The sequence below is a fragment of the Alosa pseudoharengus genome, unplaced genomic scaffold (assembly GCF_046254945.1).
Source record: "Alosa pseudoharengus isolate Yale_2024_CS ecotype anadromous, Long Island Sound unplaced genomic scaffold, YU_APseudo_1.1 YU_APseudo_1.1_scf_1, whole genome shotgun sequence".
Classification (NCBI taxonomy): domain Eukaryota; kingdom Metazoa; phylum Chordata; class Actinopteri; order Clupeiformes; family Clupeidae; genus Alosa; species Alosa pseudoharengus.
Genome location: NW_027468564.1, coordinates 8,312,505 through 8,330,374, shown reverse-complemented (window position 1 = coordinate 8,330,374; position 17,870 = coordinate 8,312,505). Strand labels below are relative to the sequence as shown.

Sequence of the window (17,870 nt, the reverse complement as noted above, 5' to 3'; positions counted from 1 at the left end):
GACACTTGTTGCAAGTAGGCCTATGGAGGACGAAGCCGTGACTCGTATGCGGAAAGCAAGGCAAGGAAAATTGTCTCACATTACCAGGAGAATTAACTTCGTGATTGACTTAATGACAGACAGTGAATGTATTGATGAAGTTAAACTAAATATGACAAAGTTTAATGAGTTTTTTGAAGAATTCAAAGCCTTGCATGCATCATATGCGGATATGCTTGATGAAACCACACGCATAGAAGACGAGGAAAATTGGTATAAACCGAAGCTCGCAGATATTGTTGCTTTCATTGATAAAGTGTTTGAATGGATTAAGTCTGTCGAAAACTCTAGCTCCCCTGGCGCAACTGAAGTTACTTCGTCTGCCAATGAAGCACATGCACCTGCCCCATTAGTTCCCGACAAAGCCCAGGCAGAGTCGGATTTTGTAGATGCACAGTCGCATAGGTCCAGCGCTTCATCTGGCAGGTCTCGCACATCCACTCGATCATTGCGCATCAATGCAGAGGCAGATCGAGAAGCTTTACTGGCCGAAGCGTCCAAACTGCAGCAAAAGCATGCACTTGAGGAGCAGGAATTATTGCTGCGCAAGCAAAGGGAAGCACTTGAGCTTAGCGTAAAATTGGACGCATCAAACGCAAAAATTAACTATTTAAAGGCTGCTGAAAGGAACACACATGGTCCCATTCCTTTTGATTTAGACACAGCTCATACATCAGTGGATAGAGGAGCATCACAAACTGCACACATGGAAGAGCTAGAAAGTACAATGTCTTTTCTTGAAACCCCTTCAGTGAAACCCAAAGCAAACACTGTTCATGTTAATGTCCCTCTGCTTAACCCAGATCACAGCATGACATCACCCAATAGGCCCACCAGCAGTGACTGGCTGTACACCACACTGCTGCAGTACACCACACTGCCTAGTCTCCCCTATGGAGGTGATTCAAACATATCCTCAGTTCAAATTCAGCCGCCAGCTGTTAGTTTAGCTCAAGATGCTCTGCCTACCCAGTTCCCCACTCAGCCATCCACAACTGAATCTCAGCCTCAGCTACAAGCGCCACTGCAGCCTCAGCCTCATCAACTGCCTCAAGCTCATCTGCAGCCACAGCCTCTGCAGCCTCAGCTTCGACCACAGCAGGCCCTTCAGCCTCAACCGCCGCCTCCACAGCCACCGCAGGCTAGGCCCCAGCTACCAGTTCGTCTGCAGTCTCAGCTGCTGCAGCCTCAGCCCCAAGCTCATCTGCAACCACAGCCACTGCAGCCTCAACTCCAACTACAGCAACTGCCACAGCCACCGCAGGCTAGGCCCCAGTTACCAGTTCGTCTGCAGTCTCAGCTGCTGCAGCCTCAGCCCCAAGCTCATCTGCAGCCACAGCCACTGCAGCCTCAACTCCAACTACAGCAACTGCCCCAGCCACCGCAGGCTCAGCCCCAGCTCCCAACATGGCCTCAGCTACAGCCTCAACCACCACAGGTTCAGCTTCAGCCCCCACTGTGGCCTCAGTCACAGCCTCAGTTTCAACTGCAGCCGCAGCCTCAGCCCCCAACATGGCCTCAGCTTCAACTGCAGTCTCAATTGCCACCTCGGCAACAGCCACAGTCTCAGCTTCAGCCTCAGGCTCAAACGCCCTCTACAGGTACGCCCAGCTCGCTGCATGACAGTCATATGATCAAAGTGTTGGAAAATCAAAATGAACTGACCAGACTGCTCATGAAACAACAGTTGTCATCCACCTTACCACAGGGCAGCATTCCGGTCTTTGATGGTGAGGTCCTTGAATATAAGTAATTTATTCATAGCTTTGAAAACATGATTGAAAGCAAAACTGACAACCAAAGAGACCGTTTACAATTTCTCATACAGTACACAAAGGGACAAGCCCAGCGGCTAGTTAAAAGTTGTGAATATATGGAACCAGATAGAGGATATCAAAAGGCACTAAAACTATTGAAGGAAAACTTTGGCAACGAGTATAAGATCTCTTGCGCCTACTTGGAAAAGGCCCTCTCATGGCCTCAGATTAAACCACAGGATGCCAAGTCCCTGCAGGAGTACTCCATGTTCCTGAGGAGCTGCTGCAATGCAATGGAGGAGATGTCGTATATGGAGGAGCTGGACACGATATCCACCATGAAAAGCATTGCTGTGAAGTTGCCCTACAAACTCAGGGAAAAATGGCGCAACAAAGCATTTGAGCTACAGCAACAACGCCAAAGCAGGGTAAGAATTGTCGACTTTGTCTCTTTTATGGAAAAGCAAGCTCTCATAGCAGGTGACCCCATGTTTGGAGATCTCCAAGATCAGTCAGCTGTTAAAGGAAAGGCGAAAGCTCCTGTTAAAATACGGCCCTCCAAGTGCTCTGGCAGTAGCTATGTGACTAGTGTAGCCCCTGCCACAGGAGCAAATGCCGACCCATCGTGTCTCTTTTGCAGCTCCAAACATGCACTAGACTTGTGCCAAAAGTTCATGAAGAAGGCCCATAGAGACAAGCTAAGCTTTTTGAAAACTAAGGGGATCTGCTATGGATGTCTCTGCCCAGGGCACATTAGCAAAGACTGCAGTAGGCGTCTTACCTGCAACATGTGCAAAAGAAATCATCCCAGCATCCTCCACATCGCAACCAAGGAAACAGACAGTCCATCTGTTGTTAGTGTAGCAAAGTCTTGTGCTCATATAGGGGCCGGAGACCATGAGAGCGTTCTCTCCATTGTACCAGTGAATGTCAAGGCAGCAAAGGGCAGCCATGTCATACAAACGTACGCTCTGCTGGATCCTGGGTCTTCTGCCACCTTCTGCTCAGAGGAACTCATGACGCGTCTCAATCTGAGAGGAAAGAGAACACACATACTTCTGCGCACCATGAATCAGGAAACCTCAGTCTCAGCGCATGTCATATCAGGATTGGAGATTTCAGCATTGGACAGCGACACATTCTTCCATCTTCCTGACACCTTGACCCAAAAGAACATGCCAGTAACCAGTAGCAGCATCCCCAAGCAAAGTGACCTGGCGCATTGGGCCTACTTAGGTAAGGTCACAATTCCCTCCATTAGTTCAAAGGTGGAACTGTTGATCGGCACGAATGCTCCACACCTACTTGAACCGTGGGAGGTAATAAATATCCAAAATGGGGGTCCTTACGCAATTAGATCAGTTTTAGGGTGGATGGTAAATGGGCCATTGAGAAGTGCTGCTGGTGCTGGAGGAAGTGTGACCGTCAATAGGATCTCCGTTGCAAGTCTGGAAAAGCTGCTAATCTCGCAGTACAACCAGGACTTCCAGGAAAATGCAGCGGAGGAAAAGGCTGAAATGTCTGTTGAGGACAAGGCATTCCTACACATGGCGAAGGAGGCAGTACTGGAGAATGGTCACTACAGTCTGAGACTGCCTTTCAGGAAAGCAAATGTGCACATGCCAAGCAATAGGCAAATGGCAGAACAGCGTCTGTACAGCCTAAAAAGGAAAATGTCAAAGAATGAGCAGTTCAAACAGGAATACACAGCATTTCTCGCTGACATCTTTGAGAACAACTACGCTGAGGAAATTCCACAGGAGGAACTTGTGCAGCCACCAGGAACAACCTGGTTCTTGCCACACCACGGGGTTTACCACCCTAAGAAGAAAAAACTCAGAGTAGTGTTTGACTGTGCTGCGTCATTCCAAGGTGTGTCACTCAACACTGAACTGCTGCAGGGTCCAGACCTCACCAACTCTCTCCTTGGAGTCATCATGAGGTTTCGCAAAGAGCCCATTGGAATCATGGCTGACGTCAAATCAATGTTCCACCAGGTCAGAGTGGCAAAGTCTGATGTTGACTACCTGCGATTCCTTTGGTGGCCACAAGGTGACACCAGTCAGACCCCAAAAGAACACCGTATGCTTGTGCACATCTTTGGCGCTGTGTCTTCCCCAAGTATTGCAACCTATGCTCTCCAAAAAACTGCCACTGACAATGAAAGCTGTTTTCCCCCTCAGGTAGCAAAGACCATAAAGACCATCAGGCACAACTTTTACGTCGACGACTGTGCCAGGTCAGTGTCCAGAGAGTCTGATGCCATCCAGTTGGTAAAAGATCTCACTACATTGTGCAGCAAAGGTGGATTCCAGCTAACACAGTGGGTGAGCAATAGTCGTGCAGTGCTATCATCCATTCCCAAAGAGCACAGAGCCAAAGACCTTAAGTCACTTGATCTTGACAAAGACAGCCTGCCAGTTGAAAGAGCATTGGGACTGCAATGGTGTGTAGACTCAGATAGCTTCAAGTTCAACATCAACCTAAGCCAAAAGCCACATACACGCAGAGGCATACTGTCTGTTGTCAGCTCTGTTTTTGACCCTCTTGGCTTTCTTGCCCCTCTCATTCTTCCTGCCAAGCAGCTGCTACAGGAGCTCTGTCAGGCGGGCTTTGGATGGGATGAGCCTTTGCCACAGGCCATATCAAAGCGATGGATGGAATGGACCAACAGCTTGGAGATGATCAAAGGCTTCAGTGTGCAGCGATGTCTGAAACCAGAGGGCTTCGGAGTGACCAGGTGTGCCGAACTGCATCATTTTGCAGACGCTAGTGAGAGTGGCTATGGCTCTGTGAGCTACATCAGACAGGTGAACCAGAAAGATGTAGTGCATGTCACCTTTGTACTTGGCAAGTCTAGAGTGCTCCCTTTGAAAAACATCACAGTGCCAAGACTGGAGCTGGCGGCTGCTGCTCTGTCAGTCAAAGTGGACAGAATGCTGAGGAAAGAATTGCACCTTGACTTAGAGCCCTCAGTTTTCTGGACAGATAGCCAAACGGTGCTTAAGTACATCGCCAATGATCAAGCCAGGTTTAAAACCTATGTGGCAAACAGGGTTTCATTCATTCGAGACAACACAGAGCTGTCACAGTGGAGATATGTAGGCAGCAAAGACAACCCTGCCGACGACTCATCCAGAGGGTTGAATGCCAAAAGGTTCATGGAGCAGAGGAGATGGATTCATGCTCCGGAGTTTCTATGGAAACCAGAGGAAAGTTGGCCAGTAGTGCAGGCACTGGGCCCCATGCTTCAAGATGATCCAGAGGTTAGGAGAACCACTACAGTGTTCACAACCATGGTGAAATCTAGAACCCCTACTGACCAGCTTATTTTGCATTTCTCAAACTGGATCAGCCTTTTAAAGGCTGTAGCTTGGTACCTCAAGCTGAAGAGAAATTTGATGAGGAAAATTGAAAAAGGAAAAGAGTTTGCCCCACTCACCCACTCCGACAGGTCACAGTCGAGCCAAAAGGTGGTAGACTTAAAGCCCCGTGTTGAACAGCACCTAACTGTGACAGATCTAGCAGATGCAGAAAGAGCAGTTGTCATTTACAGTCAGAGACAAGTTTTCTCTCCTGAATTCTCAACATTGCAGATGACACCTCCCAGAGTATCCAACAGCAGTAAGCTCTGCAGGCTCGATCCTGTACTGGATGATGGCCTCCTGAGGGTAGGTGGCAGACTACACAGATCCGCAATGCCAGATGATACTAAACACCCCTGCATCTTGCCCACAGATTCACACATCTCAGTGCTGTTGTTTCGACACATTCATGAACGCAGTGGACACAGTGGCAGAAACCACATGCTCTCGGAACTCCACAAGAAGTACTGGATTAAAAAGGGTAACTCCGTAGCTAGAAAGGTGCTCTCCAAATGCGTCACCTGCCGCCGTGTGAGAGGCAAAGTAGGTCAGCAGAAAATGGCAGACCTGCCGCTGGAAAGAATCCTACCTGACCTTCCACCCTTTACCAATGTAGGACTGGACTACTTTGGCCCAATTGAGGTGAGACGAGGGAGGAGCACCATCAAAAGATTTGTGTGCAGGAGAGGCCAAGTCAAGCACATCAGGTCTGACAACGGGACGAACTTGGTGGGTGCGCAAGCAGAGCTGAAGAGGGCCCTGATGTCTCTCAATCAGAAGAAGATTCAAGACGCCCTGCTTCCTGATGGCATTGCATGGAGTTTTAACCCACCAGCTGCATCACACCATGGCGGGGTCTGGGAAAGACTCATTCGATCCGTCCGGCAGGTACTCAACTCCACTCTGCATCAGCAAACCACAGACGATGAAGGCCTTCAAACTCTGTTCTGTGAGGTGGAGGCAATCCTGAACAGCCGCCCCCTCACCACAGTGTCCTCAGACCCCCATGACCTGGAACCGCTGACCCCCAATCATCTCCTTTTGATGAAGACCATGCCAACGCTGCCCCCTGGAGTCTTTCAGAAGTCCGACATCTACGCCAAGCAGCGCTGGAAACAGGTCCAGTATATGGCCGATCTCTTCTGGCTCCGATGGACGAAAGAATATCTTCTCCTGCTCCAAGAGAGGCAGAAATGGACAGGCATGAAGAAGAACTTCAACATCGGAGACCTCGTCCTGGTGGTCGATCCAACTGCTCCACGAGGGTCCTGGCCATTAGGAAGAGTCCTGGAGACGACATCAGATTCAAGAGGCTTGGTCAGGTCTGTGAAGTTGAAGACTAAGACGTCAGTCCTTGAGAGGCCCATCACCAAATTGTGCCGGATCCTTGAGGCTGACGAGGAATCCTGATGACGACTCCAATGATGTCCCTGATAACACTATATAGGGAAGTAGTGTTTTAGTCATTTTATGTAATTTGCATACTTACCTTTTCATACTTGCCTTTGATTGACTTGCATACTTACCTTATTGGAACTGTCCTATTTTTGCTAGACATGGATAATGGATACTTTATTACTTGGCTCCTTTTTTGTATGTTGTAAAATAATTGATTCTTGGAGAACAATTAGGGGCCGGTGTGTAGGAGCCACATTTAAGTTTCTTTCATGTTTTGTTTTTGTGCATTTTGTGAGGGTGCACCCCCTTTAGGTGGTAACTGGTGCCGCCCAACCTGGATAAAAGAGATGCCACCTGCGCATGACAGGAGAAGAGCAGGCCGCCTGCCTGACACGCTGCTCTTGTGCTGACATTGTCTTGCAGTTAGACTCTTATCATTTCTGCATCTCATTGCATCTTTTGTTTGTATTTTATTTTTATTTGTAATAAAACCGGCATATTCTCGGACAAAACCATCTCGTTGGATTTTTGGGTGCGAGTCAAAACACTGCGAATTACCTGCCTTCTCAACTCTGGGGGAAAACGGATAAAGCTACAGGAAAAGCCAGAATCCATTTTTTCGCCAGTACATTGAGTTTAGGTGAGTGTTCTTATGATAAAAGGACTCAACTTTTGAATTTAGGCATGTAGTTTTATGATTAACTCCACAAAGTTGAGTGTAGGTGAGGGCTATTATATATATTTGGGGGGTTGCCTTCAGACAGGATGCATGTGGTACAGTAAGACCCACATAATGGTACGGATGCTGCAGCCTGCACCTCAGCTCCCCCTGGTGTCTGTAAGCTGTTATTGACAATTGTCTTGACAATTAAATTCAGGCACCACTGACATCTCATGGTTGTTTTTATTATGAAAGGAATAGGAGAAGTAGGCAATGTTGTTTGATATAACCGAAGACAACATTTCATTGATCTACAAAGACATGGCACATGTACTAAAATGCATATATGCATATATATATATAGAGAATATACAAAAAGGCAACTACTCCCTCTTATACTTGATACCAGAGGCAAGGGCAGAAATGGGCCTTGGCCGAGTGCAAAGATATAAATAGGTTCGCACTATAAGTCTTAATGCTCAAATCTGATTTTTTGCCTGGTTGTGGCTGGTTTTTGTTATTAATTGTGGCCAATATCAGATTCAGATGTTGTGTGATTGTGTCAGTTGTGTGTGCAAAAGGACAAATGAACACAATCACAGCACACAACTAACCCAGCTGACTGAATGACTGACTACCTTTATCACTTCAATCGAGTGATGCGGTAACACACAGCTAACCCAAGTATAAGTATATATACTCTTTTGATCCCGTGAGGGAAATTTGGTCTCTGCATTTATTTTTCGCTCAGCACACACTGAACACACAGTGAGGTGAAGCACACACTAATCCAGACGCAGTGAGCTGCCTGCTACAGCGGCGCTCGGGGAGCAGTGAGGGGTTAGGTGCCTTGCTCAAGGGCACTTCAGCCGTTCCTACTGGTCGGAGTTCGAACCGCAAACCCTCCGGTTACAAATCCAAAGCACTAACCAGTAGGCCACAGCTGCCCCATAGAGGAAACTGACGCCAGATATAACTGTTCAGACTGCACGTCACATTGCAAAACATCAGAGCTGTATCAGATTTAGACCACATATGGAATTCCGTTGCTCTTCATAAGTCATCTCTTTCATTGCTCTGAAGTCTATCCAGTTGTGTCCAGATTGGCGTCCGTTAGTGACGCCCCCTTGGAAATGGGAGGTGAATGAAACTTGTTCAGACCCAATCTCAATTTCAGTCGAGATGAGGTCTGGTGCTAACCAGGCTAGTGAACCTAGTCATAGAGGAGGAATTTACAGGTCTGGTGCTAACCAGGCTAGTGAACCTAGTCATAGAGGAGGAATGTACAGGTCTGGTGCTAACCAGGCTAGTGAAACTAGCCATAGAGGAGGAATGTACAGGTCTGGTGCTAACCAGGCTAGTAAAACTAGCCATAGAGGAGGAATGTACAGGTCTGGTGCTAACCAGGCTAGTGAACCTAGTCATAGAGGAGGAATTGATAGGTCTGATGCTAACCAGGCTAGTGAAACTAGTCATAGAGGAGGAATTGATAGGTCTGGTGCTAACCAGGCTAGTGAACCTAGTCATAGGTTATTGGTGGAGCCACTTTCATTGATCATACTGAAATCACATTGCCTAAAAACAACCATTATCATTAATAACCACCACTCCCATTGAATATACTGTTTGTGTTTAAGTGTATGTTCACCGTATTTAGCAGACACTTATGTCCAAAGCGACTGACAATGGCATGAAGGAACGTTAACATAGTGGGTTCAAGGCCCTTACCCCAAGCTGCTCTGGGGACAACGTAATCCCTTGTAATATAGTTGACATATGTAAGTCACTTTGGACAACAGTGTTTGCTAATTGAATACATTTAAATGTAAATCATGAATATTAAAATAAAATAAAAAAAAATAAAAAGATAAGACACTTTTAGAAGATCCCAAATCTACCATTAGAATGAAGGGCACAAATGCAGTCCCTTCTGGACAAAGTATGACTTCTATGCCTCACATCTCACACACACACACACACACACACAGTCTGCTTTGTTGCTGACGTAGTCATTGGCCAGGGTGAGTATGTGTGAGGAAGTGGAAGAGTGTCATTGTTTGAATGTCTGCAACACACACACACACGTACACACACACACACACACACACACACACACACACAGGTCTCATTGTTTGAATGTCCACATCCTCTCCCATCTGGTAAGGCCACTCCGATTGAATATACTGTTTGTGTATGTTCATAGTATTTAGCAGACGCTTTTGCCCAAAGCGACCGACAATGACATGAAGGAACAAGCTGGCATAGTCGTTGAGAGCATCACGCACACACACACACATCAACACACACACACACATCAACACACACACACACACACACATCAACACACACACACACATCAACACACACACACACATCAACACACACATCAACACACACACACACACACACATCAACACACACACACACATCAACACACACACACACATCAACACACACACACACATCAACACACACACACACACACACACATCAACACACACACACACATCAACACACACACACACATCAACACACACACACACACACACACCAACACACACACACACACACATCAACACACACACACACATCAACACACACACACACATCAACACACACACACACACATCAACACACACACACACACACACAACACACACACACACATCAACACACACACACACATCAACACACACACACACACATCAACACACACACACACACACATCAACACACACACACACATCAACACACACACACACATCAACACACACACACACACATCAACACACACCAACACACACACACACACACATCAACACACACACACACATCAACACACACACACACATCAACACACACACACACACATCAACACACACACACACACACACAACACACACACACACATCAACACACACACACACACACACATGTCACTGTCACTGTCAACTGTCAACACTGTCAAGTGTTTCCTCTTCTTGGCTGTGCTTAACCCTCACTTGATAGGGCGGTACCAATACTGAACTTTTAAACTGGGTTTCACTCAATAACCAGGCCTCTGTTCCATCTTTATCCTTTTTTATTTGTCTTCAATTTTTGCAGCCCAGATATTTACAGGTGAAAAACCTTAAACCAAAAAACATCAACCATTTAGCAATTTGCACATTTTCTGTAAAACAGACACACAGGACTCAAAAATGATTCATTATCAAACTTGACTCTAGACACATATGTACATATAAATCACAGATCTTCACATGAATTATTTCAGCTTGAATTCATCACGGACATTAAATCACGATCTAAACTACGGGAGGCACAATGAATTAAAAGAGTAACCAAACACAATGAATCACTAAGCGTTTGAATAGTCAAGCAGTGAGTTTAGCACATTTTTCTCCCATATAAATATTTACAATACATATTCACTCCCATGAACTACAATTTAGGCAATTAAATATTTTTAGTTTCCATTTGACGGATGTTATAAGCAAATACGACTATGCACACTTTTAAACCATGTCTTTACAAGCCACCAATCCAGTACAACAATATCCCACGTATCAAAACACATATCAGGATTAAATCACTGCATTTAGCTTACAATTACATACAATGGAGCTTACAATACATTAAACTACAATAAAATTAACCAACCAATATCTGCGCAATACATTCCGTAAACTACCACGTGAATATTTACAACAAACAGATACTACAGCTCGCAAACACAGTTTCTTTCCGCTTGCACCGCAACGCCTTGATAGCGTACAACAATCACCAAGTGTCACTCGCAACAAAGTCTGATTATTTACGCAATCTTACCGGCTGTCTGTTCAGTCTTTGAATTGGTACCCGATCCTGCACAGTTTCAGGAAAGCTCAATGAGAATACGTATTTCTTTCTCACGCTGCACTAGCGTTTTGCCGGTTCAAACTATCCCGCTTGGATTGGAGACGTGCGTATCTTTGTTCTACTTGAGTGCACACAGGTGAGTGATAATTAGTCCCGCCTGACCCCCGACGAGAAGGGGCGTTCGCCGCGACACCTCCCACTCAACCTTTTTGTACTTGGACGGAAAGGTTGCAGAACTATAAGGCGAACTTAAACACTCCGGGGACTGCTCCTCTACAGGCAAAAGGACTACAAGTCGTCTAACATCTCTGTGCAGCATCACTCCATTAGACCTCTCTACCCGGCCATCAGAAACTGAGGACTGGGTCGCTGGCTTTTGATGCTGAACTAAGGCACAGTTGCCCGGTGTGACACGGATCTCAACATCTCTCACGATGCCCTTTGAGTCTGGAGCTACTGTGACAACTCTGCCAAGCCTAAACTGACCTCGCAGAGCGTTTTGGTCACAAAGCCAAACAACATCCCCAACAGCGACATTTCTTTCTGTGGTGTGCCATTTGGTTCTGATGAAGAGACTTGGGCCAGCAAGCTGGCACCACGCTCTCCAAAATTCGTTAACCTGGGCCTGAACTTCACGAAGACGCTTGTAGGGGTAGTTGTTAAAGTTGAAAGACTTGAAGTCACCACTGGGAGATGCTCGCCCCAAGAGAAGCGAGTTTGGTGTTACATACTCAATCCGGTCCTCCCGACTCTGGACTCTTGCATCAATAGGCCGCTCATTAGCCAGGTTAGCTGCCGAATGGAGGGCTGTGAGGAACTCACTGAAAGTAAGGTTTGCCGACTTGCTCAAACTCTGAAGAGCTCTCTTAGCAACCCTTACGGCAGCTTCAGCAGCTCCATTTCGATGTGGTGAATCGGCAGGAAGCACTTTCCACATCCAGCTTGTCCCATTTTTTATAGCATACTCCTCCAGGCTTGCTGTATCTTGGCTTCGCAGAAAGGTATACAAGTCCTCCAGAGGAGGTCTTGCACCAATAAAATTAGTCCCAGGGTCTGACCAAACCTTACAGGGGTGGCCCCTGATGGCAACGAATCTTTGATAGGCCATTAGGAAGCTTTCAGTGGACATACTACTGGCAAGATCTATGTGTAGGGCCCGGCTCGCCATGCAGCAGAAGATGACCCCCCAAACTTTCATGGACACTCTTCTTTTGATGTCATCTCTCACCAGGTATGGTCCAAACAAGTCAACAGATGTAAACTGGAACGGCGCAGCGGGTCTTGACCTTTCCACTGGTAGATCACCCATCACTTGTTGGCATACTTGAGCTCTTGCCTTCCTGCAGTGGATGCACTGGTTGACAACTTTCTGGGCCAGCCTTCTACCTTGTATGACCCAAGCCTTCTGCCGTATCCTTAACAGAGTCCCAGCAACCCCTTCATGCCCTTCCTGATGACTTTGGCGTGCCAGTAGAGTCCCCAGCCAGGTGTCAAAGGGAATTAGTGGAACAGCCAAGCAGTCTCCTCTGAAATACTGGATTCGGCCTCCGCACAATAGAAGCCCACTAGCTTCGTCCTTGTACACGACCAGCCGGTCTGTTGTAGTGCTGGGGAAGGTAACTCCTTCTTGTGTTGCTAGACACAGATCTCTGAAGGCGTCCTCCCTTTCGGCCACAGTGACGATGCCAGCCAACGGGACTGCCTCCCACTTTGATCTTCCCCAGGCTTTGCCATGAAGAAACTTCTTTGCCGCCCGCCAGACGAGCGCTAGTGACTTTATCATTCGTGCTAGGCTGCTGAACCGCTTGATATCCAACAGGCTTGTAGCTGCAACCCCAGCCGGTGGCCTATGCAGATCCACGGAGGTCAAAGTTGGATCCTGCCTGAGCTCTTTTTTTGCTCCAGCCCGGGTAAGAGCAGCAACAAAAGCCTTCTTTTGGATGCGTGTGAGGTTCTCTCTTGCTTCAACGGCAACATCCTTGGCGGACTTCACTGGCCACTCACTCTCCGGGAGACTTAGGAACTTAGGACCCAGCTGCCACTCTGTGCCTTCGTCCAACTCCTTGGGGCTTGCACCTCTGGAGATGATATCCGCTATGTTGAGTGGCCCAGGAACCCACCACCAGTCTTGGACGTTTGTGCTGCCTTGAATTTCCCCAATTCTATTCGCAAAGAATGTCTGGTATCCGTAGCTTTCACGTTGGACAGCTCCCAGGACTGTCTGGCTGTCAACGAGGTGGTACCACCTCTCCACACGAATTCTGCAATGCTTCTGGAAATACTTCTTCAGACGGGCAGCATAGACAGCTCCACAAACTTCAGCCTTAACAGCGTCCCCCTTATGGTCTAAAGGAGTCAGCCTAGCCTTGGATTCGACTAGCCGTACGGTCACGCCTTGTGGCAACTTCCACCGTAGGTACAATACAGCGCCATACGAGCGTTCGCTACCATCAGAGAATGTGATACCGCAGGGCTCGGCGAGTGGGTCAGGAGGGGTCAAGGCTCTGACGAATCTCAGTTGGCCGAGATCAGCATAATCTTCAAGGAGGCAGACAGCATCTTCCCGGAGGCCCTCGGACAAAGGTACGTCCCATGTATTTTCTGATGGACTATATTTGACCTTCGCTTCTTGAAAAGCTCTCCTCACCAAGATGGCTCCCTTCTGCTTGACAGGTGTCACAAGACCGAGGGGATCGTACAGCCCAGAGACTTGACCTAGGAGCTCTCTACGGGTGAGTGGATTTGGCACTTGCGCCCTTATTTCATCTTTCAACAGATTTTCTCCCAATCTCATCTTCTTCTTCTTTTTGGAGAAGTTCACAGCTACCATCAAGCGAAGTTTGTCGCTCTCTGGATCATAACCAAGGCCCAGAGCTTTATTGTTCTCTTCGGAGAGTTGGTTTGGAAGGACCATCACCGAGGGTTCTTCCCTCTCCAGGTCTCTGGGTCCTGGCCTCCCACTTTGGCCTGAGTAGACCCACGGCTTCATGTAAAATCCGCCGGCTTCCAGGATTTGCTCAACATTGGCTGTTATTTGCTTGAGCTGGCTCAGGTCATTGTGCGAGGTCAGGATGTCGTCCACATACGCATCTTGTTCCAGCGCACGGCGCTCTTCTGAGAGGTGGTTAAACATTGGCAGATTCGCTGTCTCACGCATGGCGACTTGTGCGATGCAGCCCGCTGGTTTATCTCCGATGTTGACCCTCGTAATTGCATACTCCTGAATGTCCTCCTCCTCAGAGTCTCTCCATAAGAAACGATGAAGATGTACCTCCTGGTCCTCAAGCCATACAGAATTATACATTTTTTTGATGTCCCCTAGCCCAGCGAAAACACCTTGCCGGAACCGTAAGAGGACAGCACGGATGTCATTGAGGACATCTGGACCCTTGATAAGTAGGTCGTTCAGGCTCTGGCCCCTGAATCTCTGACTACTATTCCATACAAGGCGGACCGGCGTGGTAACAGAGTGGGGGTTTGGCGCAATTAGGTGGCTAATATACCACACAGGTCCAGTCCAGCTTGCCAGCTCTTCTTTTGACAGTTTGACAGCAGCGTTCCGCTCAACCATGTCATGGACTTGAATTTTGTAGGCTACCTTCCACTCCGGCTCTCTTGCCAACTGCTTTTCAGTCCTCAGGAATGTTGCTTCGACAGCCCTCCTATTGTTGGGCAACGTTACCGGATCCTCCATCCAGGGGTATTTTGCATGCCAATGCGGCTTCTCACTGTGACGATCTCCGGTTACATATGTTAATCCACTCTTTATTTGCTCCAGCTCCCGCTCCTCAGAAATGGTCATCTCCTTCCCCCCAGGTTGACAATTTCCACATCTACAACCGCCACACCTGGGTTCACAGGCAGCCCCGATGCTATCCCACCTCCACCAGTTCATGAAGTCTCGGCCGGCAGCACACGTAGTGGCTTGGGTGAATGAAGGCAGTTGAGCTGAGCCATTACAGATGACTTCTTTATACTCCGCAGCCGCTGTCCGCATGGAGCGTGCAAAATGCGTTCTGGAGCCATGGGCCGTGACTGTGACATCTTCCAAAAGATCCGGATGAGAACCGCCCACTGTTTTTCCAAGGGGACCATCCCACAAGACTAGGTCACCGACGGAGCGCACCTTCTGAGGGACGAGCTGGCCTTCTTTATGACTGATGAGGAGCTTGATTTTAGTGGGACGGACCAGTTCCTGGAGGGGAATGTCGGGAAATATTTTTTGTAGTCTCTTGGGTGACACATGCTGATTGATTTCCGCAATGCTATCCAGCCCGTAACACACAAGCTGGTGGGGTCTCAGGGTTCCCTTTGAAGTTGTGACCCGGATCTTCAGTAGATACCGCTTGGTCTCAACTGTTACTTGCATCCCGCCAACTCCATGGACTGTGAGCGTGACATCCTCACTCCTCAAATTCAGCTCACCTGCTGCCTCGTGAGTGATGTAATTGGTATCGGATGCCAAGTCTATCAAGGTACCGATCTTCTGCCCAGCATTCGCAGTGACTTCAAGGATCATCATTATGACTGGGAACTCCTCAAGGCCGTTCTCCGTCAAGGCTGAACTAAATGTTTTTGAGACAGAGTTACAGAACACATTTCGACACCGCTGAGCCAAGTCGGGGGCCAGGCTTGTCAGGAACTCCTCCTGGGTCTCTGTGTACTTTTTTACTTCGCCCCTTCCTTCGCCCCTTCCTGGGCTGGGCTTCAATCTCCTTAGTCCATCTCCCTTGCTTCCAACCTTGGGACAGAGGTAATAGTGATGACCCGGGCCTTGAATGTTCTTACACCAATCGCTTTTGCACAGAAAGGTTGTCTTGCATTCTGCATCGCTGTCGTGAACCTCAAGACACCTCCCACAAGCACCAAGTTTCCTGACTGCTTCTTTCTTTTCTGCTACTCTGAGCATTTTAAACTTCTTGCAATAATACAGCTTCCTCCCGTGGCCCCTCTCTCCACAGACAACACACGATGCTTGGGAGCTTGAGGAGTGGGTGGACTTTGTTCGAGCGTGCTTTTGTGGGATTCTTGTCTCCCTCTTGCTGGGGTCATCATCCCTTAATTGGTCTAATTGTTCGTAAATTTTCTCCTGACTTCTCAGAAACTTAAGGAGCAGGTCGAACCTGTCTTCAGGTGCTCCGGCTTCCTCCCCTTTTGATACATAGACCAACCACTCCTTTTTTAAGCTTTCAGGCAGCTTGCTCTCCAGGGACTTTGTGACGAGTGGATTTTTCAGGGCGCCCGTATTTCCTAACCCGCTGAGGTCATACAAGGCTTTTTCAACAACCTGGATCAAGTCCACGATCTTCCTGGGTTGGTGACCTTTCACCGGTGGCAGCGCCTGCAGCTCTTCAACAATTTCCAGGGCAATTGCTGTTTTGTTTCCAAAACGGTTTTCAAGGACACGAAAGATTTCGTCCGCCGTTCCATAAGTTGACAGGCGAAGGTCCCTTGCTACCTTCTCCTCGAGGCTATCCAACAGCTGGAATTTCCTCACCTCCTTGGAGCGGGTAGGTTCCCCTTGCTCTTGGAGCGCCTCCCATTCTTTTTTCCAGAGGTAGAAGTTTCGCTTATTTCCATCAAACTGCGGGAGTGCTGTTGGCCTCAATTTGATAGCAGGTGACCGGTGTGGGATTTCTCCTAGGGACCCCTCATTTTCTAGCTTCGACTGTAATAGGGTGGCTTTGCCTGAAATCAAGTCAAGTAGCTGACCTTCCACACCCCTCATGCGCTGCTGAAAGTCAGGCCGCTCTTCATCTGGGACCCAGCGAGTCCATCGCCGGGTGGCTTCTTTTGCTGCTTTCACCAGCCCCTCAAGGTTGCAAAGCATTAATTCATACACCTCCAATTTCAGGCCAGATTTATTCTCCTCCAGCCGCTCGCACTCCTTTTCCGCTGCCTCCAATGCTAGGGACAGTTCTGGGTAGCCAAAATGTTGCCATAGAACCCTCTGAACAGCCGTCTCCACCTCCTCAAGCTTTTGCTCACACTCTTCTGTTGTCTTTTTACTGTCTGCACTTACATCCTCTTTTGTTGTCTTTTTAACGTCTTGTACTTCGCCCTCTTTGGGGGTGGACGCGAGCTCCACTTCCTCAGTCCAGACAATTTCCAACTCCTCATTTGCTTCCATCACTCGGTCAGCCTCCAGCACAACCTTGCTGAAGCATTCCACCAGTTCTTCCGCCGACATTTTCTTGCAAGACCTCAGCACTGAGTTTGCCAGTCGGGAAAACCGCTGTTTGGCAGTCGTTCTCTCTTTCTTTAACTGCTGCAGAGACTTTGACTCAGCCATTTTGGGCTTTGGAAAGAACTTTAAATTGGCACGCTTGGCTTGGCTTGACAGGAGTTGCGGGCTCGGACTCAGCTGCGGGCGGGCGTGTGGACTCAGCTGCAGGCGGGCGTGTGGACTCAGCTGCAGGCGGGCGTGTGGACTCAGCTGCAGGCGGGCGTGTCAGGTGGGGTGGGCTTAGTAGGAGCACTGGGTGGGCTCAGTTCCGCAGGAGCTCTGCCTCGGCTTGGTAGGTGTTTCTTCAACCAGCTCGAAGCGGTTTTTCACTGTCAAGTGTTTCCTCTTCTTGGCTGTGCTTAACCCTCACTTGATAGGGCGGTACCAATACTGAACTTTTAAACTGGGTTTCACTCAATAACCAGGCCTCTGTTCCATCTTTATCCTTTTTTATTTGTCTTCAATTTTTGCAGCCCAGATATTTACAGGTGAAAAACCTTAAACCAAAAAACATCAACCATTTAGCAATTTGCACATTTTCTGTAAAACAGACACACAGGACTCAA

At 48.1% G+C, this 17,870-nt stretch overlaps 1 protein-coding gene across 1 annotated transcript in view; it reads right to left on the bottom strand.

Annotated features, from left to right (window-relative positions):
• Positions 1–7,444: 7,444 nt before the first annotated feature.
• The window catches only part of LOC143136303 (uncharacterized), a 10,578-nt gene continuing 152 nt past the window's right edge, over positions 7,445–17,870 (bottom strand). The window contains exons 1-2 of the mRNA XM_076296952.1: positions 8,740–17,870; positions 7,445–8,433 (exon numbers count right to left, since the gene is read on the bottom strand). The exon at positions 8,740–17,870 is cut by the window's right edge and continues 152 nt beyond it. Coding sequence (XP_076153067.1) covers positions 11,197–17,370 — 6,174 coding nt within the window. The 5' untranslated portion in view covers positions 17,371–17,870 and the 3' untranslated portion in view covers positions 7,445–8,433; positions 8,740–11,196. The remainder of the gene's footprint in view (positions 8,434–8,739) is intronic.